At 37.2% G+C, this 7,613-nt stretch overlaps 1 protein-coding gene across 4 annotated transcripts in view; it reads right to left on the bottom strand.

Moving 5' to 3' along the window:
- RIC1 (RIC1 homolog, RAB6A GEF complex partner 1) overlaps nucleotides 1-7,613 on the bottom strand; it is a 106,383-nt gene that overhangs the window by 74,052 nt on the left and 24,718 nt on the right. For 3 of the 4 annotated variants that reach the window (XM_029920124.1, XM_029920126.1, XM_029920127.1), the window contains exon 2: nucleotides 4,631-4,710. The exons of the other annotated variant lie outside the window; for it this stretch is intronic. In XM_029920124.1, the coding sequence (XP_029775984.1) occupies nucleotides 4,631-4,710 (80 nt within the window). The remainder of the gene's footprint in view (nucleotides 1-4,630; nucleotides 4,711-7,613) is intronic. 4 annotated transcript variants of the gene reach the window in all.

Here is a 7,613-nt window from a genome sequence, read left to right as displayed (position 1 = left end):
GACTCCTCAAAAAATTATCCATAGACCTCCCCTATGACCCAGCAATAGCACTGCTAGGGATTTACCCAAGGGATAAAGAAGTGCTGAGGCATAGGAGCACATGTACCCCAATGTTCATAGCGGCACTTTCTACAATAGCCAAATCATGGAAGGAACCTAAATGTCCATCAACTGATGAATGGATCAAGAAGATGTGGTATATATACACAATGGAGTACTACATGGCAATGAGAAAGAATGATATATAGCCATTTGTAGGAAAGTGGATGGACCTTGAGGGTGTCATGCTAAGCGAAATAAGTCAGGCAGAGAAGGACAGATACCATATGTTTGCACTCATAGGTCTAACAGGAGAGACCTGGCAGGGGACCATGGGGAGAGGAAGGGGGAAAGAGAGCGGGGAAGAGTGAGGGACACAGATCAAGGGAGACTACTGAATACTGGAGACGAACCATGGACGGAAGGGGGAGGGGGAGAGGGGGAGGGGGTGATGGTCATGGTGGGGGGCACTTGTGGGGAGAAGCACTGGGTGTCATATGGAAACTAATCTGACAATAAACTATTATAAAAAAAAAATAAACATCTAAAAAAAATTTTTAAAAGCCCTACTTGCTTCCCACCTGACACTACTTCTTTAAGTCAGCTGGTAAAAAGTCTGAAATCTAATAAACTATGTTGGGGGTGAAGGAAAGGAAATGAGAGGCTGAGTTTTCATAGTTCTTTTGGAGGTTTTTTCAGTGAAGATTATCTGTATATCTTTAATATTAGATAACTAAATTTACTAAATTTTAGCACAATTCTTTTTTTAATGGAACTTTGTCCTTAGAAAGGCTGGTCTCTGACAAAAGAGGCCGACACTAAGAGTGGAAAGACAGAATAAAAGAAAAAAATCTCTATTCTCAACCAAGTATACATTATGCTGACCTATTTAAATGTTTCATTATAATAAAATTAAATATGATTTGCAGTTTTAAGATCTACTAAACTCAAACATAAACAAATGAACACATCCTAACGCTAAGCACAGTTATTTCTGATTTATTCCCTGGCGGGCCCCTCCATTACTTTCAGTGCCGGCTCTAAGACATGGAAGACAGAGCCAAGCTGACCTTTCGTGGACAAGCCCATCTGCTGGTCTGTGTAGCTCACGTGAAGGAACATTTTAATGCAGAATGAAATGTACAAAGGCACAAAAGAGAAAAGAGGTGAAACATTTATTAACCAAAGAAATAAATGACCTTTGAGGGTAAAGTATCATTTGATAAGCCTGCCACCACTGTTGAAGGCAGACTCCCAACATTGACTGGAAGGATGCTGGAAACACTGTGTGGGAACTACAAATGACGACAGGGACACCTGGCCTGTTCTCAGATGGAGCACAATGGAAAACGACATGCAGGCTAAGGGCAAGACGCTGTCACCTAATACAGGGAAGCTGAGATACTCTGGAAAAACTCATGTGATGAACTCATAAAATTTAGAGAAGAGAACAAGGGAGGGCAGTGTTTCTATAATTGAACAGAATACAACTACTGGCCTCACTGTCTCTATTCTTCAGAACTATTACATACAAACCACTCCAGATCCGTTGTCCTACTGCTGACTCCCTACTCCCCAAATAAAACCCACACTAACAAATGACTAGATGGGCATAAGTAAGGTTGACACAGTAAAGTATCAGTTGTTACGAGTAACACACTACCGGGGCAGCTCGGTGGCTCAGTCCGTTGAGGTCTGTCTCTGAACCTCGGCTCAGGTCATAATCTCATGGGTCTGTGGATTTGAGCCCCGCATCAGGCTCCACACTGACAGTGCAGAGCCTGCTTGAGATTCTCTCTCTCTCTCTCCTCTCTCTGCACCTTCCCCCATCTCTCTCTCAATAAATAAACTTTTTTAAAAAGTTAAAAAAAAAAAAAAAGAGGAACACACTGTAAGCTACAAAGCTCGTGTCTGAACCATGGCCATGCCATCTCCTCCTGTGTGACTACCTACCGTCAGTTACCTGGCCTCTCTGTGCTGTGGGAACTGTACCTAACTGCCTCACAGGGTTGTTACAGGCTTAAATGAGCCTGAAAAAGTGCTCAGAACACTGGGACACTGTGCTTACAGTGGCACAGATGGTGGTGGTGATACACTGTCAGACCTACACGTTTTTTAAAACTCTCCTCAACTCTATGTATGAATCACTTCCCAAGTTTTAAAAACATCAACTCCTATAATCCTCCAAACAATGGTAGAAAAAATATTCTTATTGCCATTTTATAAACAGGTTCTAAAGAAAATCTAAGAAACTAACTGGGCAAAGTAACCTGGCGACAGCAGTCCAGCCCTAAAATACACAAGTGGATTCTAATCTGTTCTGCTCTGCAAAAACCGTTTCCCTATAAGATAGTTTGTTTGATTTTATGTAGCAATTACCAGAAGTTAATCTGGGAAACAAGTCCATTATCAAGTGAAATATTAAAAAACTAAAAATCACTTAACATATGCATACAAAATATGATTTACACATTAAGTCACTTTTTATATATTTATACATACAAAATGACTTAAAATATTAGAAACAAAGTAAAATTTTGGTGAAGGAAGAAGTATTTAATAGTATTAATAACAGCAGCTGTCCTTTTTTTCTCACAAACCAGGCAGCTGTGGAAGCACTCAGTGTGCATGATCTCATGTAATCCTATGAAATAATTACCACAGTTATCTCACTGTACAGATGGGGAAACTGAGGTTTGGAAGGTGTTACTTGATAGAAGTTACACAGCTGACAAGAGGAAGAGCAGGCGTTTGGTTCCAGGTCTAAAGGACACCAAAGCCCAGCCCCTTGGCGGCCGCCATGCGCTCCCCACGCCGCGCTACCGCAGTACATGGTCACTGAGCCACACACGGACACCCAGGACGGTCAGAGTAGTGGGAGGAAGCCCACACTTTAAAAAAATGTAATGTATTTTATTTAGTTCTCTAGCCTATATACTGTCAAATACAGCAAGGTTCATGCACTATCAGAACTCCTACTTACTTAAGGGGCATCCTCTCTTAATATTTTTAAATAATAATTTCTTAAAAACCAAAAACTATCTGTACATATTAAAAGTGTACATTTCTAGAAAGTCTGTTTTTAATGTTCTGAGTTCCTAGTGTTTAGTTTGAGTTCAAATTTACAATAACTTTTTGTTGTTAGTTATATTTCCTCTTATTCTCGAGATTACTTTTACCTATTATCTTTTTAAACCCTTTGTGTTTCTTAGCAGTTTGCCTCCTTAACGTATAAGATACATTTTATACATAAAATATAATCTTTTATAAAATTTAAAAATAGAAAGCCTTGGTCCTATTTACTAATAAAAACTTTCTCCAGTTACTTTTAATGTTTTTTTCCTGTTACTTTTCAGAAACTTAAAAACTTTCATATACTGAAATATATTTTTCATCTAATTTCTTACATACCTAATAAATTCTGACCATCTTCTACCATCCACAAATGTGATAAGTATTCATTTATACATTCACCCAGCTTTAATGGTTTGATCTTTTGCTTTAAAATTAGGATGTTCGTAAAGGATACAGGAGTGCTGATGCATAGTGGCACATGTACCCTGATGTTCAGAGCAGCACTTTCAACAGAAGCCAAATCATGGAAAGAGCCTAAATGTCCACCAACCGATGCATGGATCAAGAAGATGTGGTTTATATATACAATTGAATACTAACTACATGGCAATGAGAAAAAAATGAAATCTGGCCATTTGTGGCAATGTGGATAGAACTCAAGGGTGTTAGGCTAAGAGAAATAAGTCAGGCAAAGGAGGACAGATACCGTATGTTTTCACTCATAAATGGAACAGGAAAAACTTAACAGAGGACTATGGGGGAGGGAAAGGGGAAAAATAGTTGGGGAGAAGAAGGGAGGCAAACCATGAGAGCCTCCTGAATACTGAGAACAAACTGGGGGCTGGGGGCTGATGGGGGAGGGGGAGAGGGGAAGGGGGGCGATGGGCATGGAGGAGGGCACTTCTGGGGATGAGCACTGGGTGTTAAATGAAAACCAACTTGACAATAAACTATAAAACAAAAAAAAAGATGACATCAAAAAAAATTAGGATATTCTTTTATTTCAAAAGTTCTTTCAATAAAATGTTCTTTTATTTCAAAAATAAGGCAAAAATCTTAAGAAAAAAATACAAAACATACACAACAATATAGTTTAAATATGAAGTTCTAACCAATGAAGCGATAACCACTGCTTGGGGTATACTTTTTTCTATGCATGTATAAAAATATACAGGAAAAAGTGTCAGTAACTTATACTGACACTTCATTTCTTCCCCTCCTGATGTTTTACCTCCTCCCTAATAAGGCCTAGAGGATGCTAGAGTATATTAGTAGTGATCCTGAATGTCCAATAAGGGAGACAGTACATTCACCCAAGATTCCCAGACTTATTTAGCTATAGAATCCCTTATTGAAGTAACGAGAGTTCAGAGGCCTGGTTATTTTTGACATACAATTTTTAAAATATTGGCTTGGCTTTATTTTATTCATTTCAGACAATGCAAAACTGGGATGTTTTTTATGAATACAAAGTATGCAAGTCAACTGTCAAGAGAATGAAAGACAATGAACTTACTTGGGGTACACTGGTTCATAAAGGTACTTGTCCCCTCTCGTAGATGTGATATGAAAAAACAAGACGTAGCCATATGCCGTCTGAAAGATAAATTTTATTTGCCATGAATTAAAGGGTAAGGCTATGACTAAAACTTTTTATATTTCATTTTTATATTCTTACTTTGAAAACACTTTACTCTTGGAAACCCTCTTCTGCAGCACTGTGGTCTAATTATCCAATTAAAAAAAAGAGTTTGTTTTAAAATAACCCATATTGTTTAATATAACCCACGAAGAGTTTTTAATACATAGATGTCATTGAAATCAACAGTATATACTATATTGTAGACATTAATACTCTAAAATATACTATTCAACAGCAGATGATTATTTTGCAAAATATATACAATTTTTTGAACTCAGCAATATGGCAACTAATTTTTCTAATTTTTAAAGCAACAACATCACCAAATAACAGTAGGAAAGTCTTCACTCTAATCAAAGTTTACACAAGATAACTTCAGAATATATTTACATATTTCAAAATTCAATCAACTGGCCTCTGATTTGCTATAAAACACATGAAGACACAGAAGTGAAACAGAGCAAACCTTCAATTTCCAAATTTGAATATCGGTTAATTTTTCTAAGTTAACAAAATGCTTTTAAAATATAAACTGTATTAAAACACTGCATGATCATGGCACACAGTCGTGAATTGTGAAGCTCAAACAATCACTACACATTAATGTAAGTGTATAAAATACTATAGTTAGCTGTTTCGAACCAAACATTGTTAGGCCTGAGGGAGTGGCCACTGCTTGGCCCCAGCTACTATATACTCATAGTGAACTCTTATCATTTTAGAAGCAGGTGGGCTTTTACCCAAAGCAGGACAAATAAAACTGAAAAAAAAATTATTCAAGTTTTCACATTTTTTCCCAGTACTTGCTTCTGTTTTTCACTTAAAGGAACACCAGAGGAAAAAAAATTTTTTAGCAATGTATTCTGTTTTGTTTTGTTCTTAACCTATGAATGTTACTATTTCATAACGTATATCAAAACTCTAGTTCGATATATTGAGACACAAAAGAAAAGAGGCTGAGATCATCCTAATTTCTCATGTGCAATTTTACATTCTTCAAATGTGGAGAATATGGGATCAAAGGAAAATGGATACAAATCAAACCATATCAAACATCATAACCCCTATACAGACCAGTGACTCTTTAAAATTTGTAAGCTCTTAGATGGGCTAGAAAAGTAAAATGATATGGGTCTGGCACTTAGATGGGTAACGTGCAAATGCTGTCTGGAGTATCAGTCACTCAAGGTCAGAAGTTCAATATTTCAGAATATCAAATGCTAATAATATACTTGGAATTTTAACAAGTGCTTACAAGACTATAATGCCAGGGAAGATACAGCATTTGCAACAGCATTTAGAAAATTTTATACATGTGATGTACTAGATGAAATTAGAAATGGCTTGATTTACTCTTCTAGTCTTCTGTATCAATCTTACCAAGTAAGTATCTATAGCTTCACATGTACATTAAATGCTATATAGTTCCAGAGCTCACTGACCTTTTCCTTAACAGTCCTGCCTTTGCACAAGTCCTGCCTTTGAACAATTTTTAAAGTTCTGGTAATAAATGGTCATCCTTAAAAGTAGCATCTTTAGGGGAGCCTGGGTGGCTCAGTCGGTTAAGCGTCCGACTTCGATGCTCAGGTCATGGTATCACGGTTCGTGGGTTCAAGCCCCGCATCAGGCTCTGTGCTGACAGCTCAGAGCCTGAAGCCTGTCTCAGATTCTGTTTCACCCTCTTCTCTCTGCCCCTCCTGACTCGTGCTTTGTCTCTGTCTCAAAATTAAATAAACTAAAAAAAAAAATTTTTTTTAAAGTAGCATCTTTATTGTAAACTATATCCAATCTGTTATTATGCAGTGTTATGATGGCCTTTGCCTTCCCATCCTCAACATCCTGGCAGTAAGAATCCAACTGCTTAATCTACAGGCAAGAGCAGTCCCAACACCTTCTTACAGTGTGCATACACGTTTGCTTTCACTCTCACGCACTCTCTCTCTCCTCCCATCGCTCCCTCCCTCCCTCTTTCTCTCTCTCTCTCTCACATACACACGTACACACAAATTTTTTTCTAAGAAAATGAGAAGACAAAATAAAGAAGCTTGGAGTTCTCTTCCCTGGTATCATCTCCTATCTTAATCTCTTCCTTCTCCAGGGCATACTGCTGGATTCGTGGTTGTCATTACAGAGGCTGAACCATTTTTGCAAGCAACGTGAATGGCAAGTCCTCATGCTTCTTTCTTTAGTATATCATGACTAAGGGTCACAGATACGTAAGAATAAAGGCTATCAAGAGGATAAAAGAAGTCATTACTTAAATGGACAATGGAACAAAGACTTGTCTCTAATAACACCAATTAAAAGAACTGGAAATAGTTTTAAAGGATATTAATAATGCATTAAATTCAGTTACAGAGTATGAATATTCAGAGAAGTATCATTTCTTTTCAGTTGCAAACTGTAAATGTAGATTTGAAAAATTCTGCAAACTACCTCAGATAATTTCACAGTTTAGGAGAAGTGTTTGAAATCTGGAGATGGCAGTGTGGTTGATGGCATGAATATTATTGCTTGCTTGTATTTTGCTTTGTCTGCCATTGTTTTGTTAGGCATTTGGGAAGTTTCCCCTTGCTACTCACAATTAAAAGCATTTAAAAACTTATTCTATGACTACATGACATAAATACAAATAATTTTAAATTTTAAATACCATTCCATCATGATACAAATCAACTGTTAGATATAATTAATGCTTCACCTGCAAGAAGCAATCCTAATACCTTCCTCTACCATTATCAATGCTTCTACTGGAGATGAATTCACCATATGCTTCAGAATTCAAGTCACTGTACATTTTTTCCTTAGGACATACCATTTTTATCATGTAGAATAGAGCAGATTCATGCATCTAGCC

Source organism: Suricata suricatta, chromosome 13, assembly GCF_006229205.1.
Source record: "Suricata suricatta isolate VVHF042 chromosome 13, meerkat_22Aug2017_6uvM2_HiC, whole genome shotgun sequence".
Lineage (NCBI taxonomy): Eukaryota > Metazoa > Chordata > Mammalia > Carnivora > Herpestidae > Suricata > Suricata suricatta.
The sequence above is the reverse complement of the archived record's forward strand: the minus strand, read 5'-3'. Positions and strand labels throughout refer to the sequence as shown.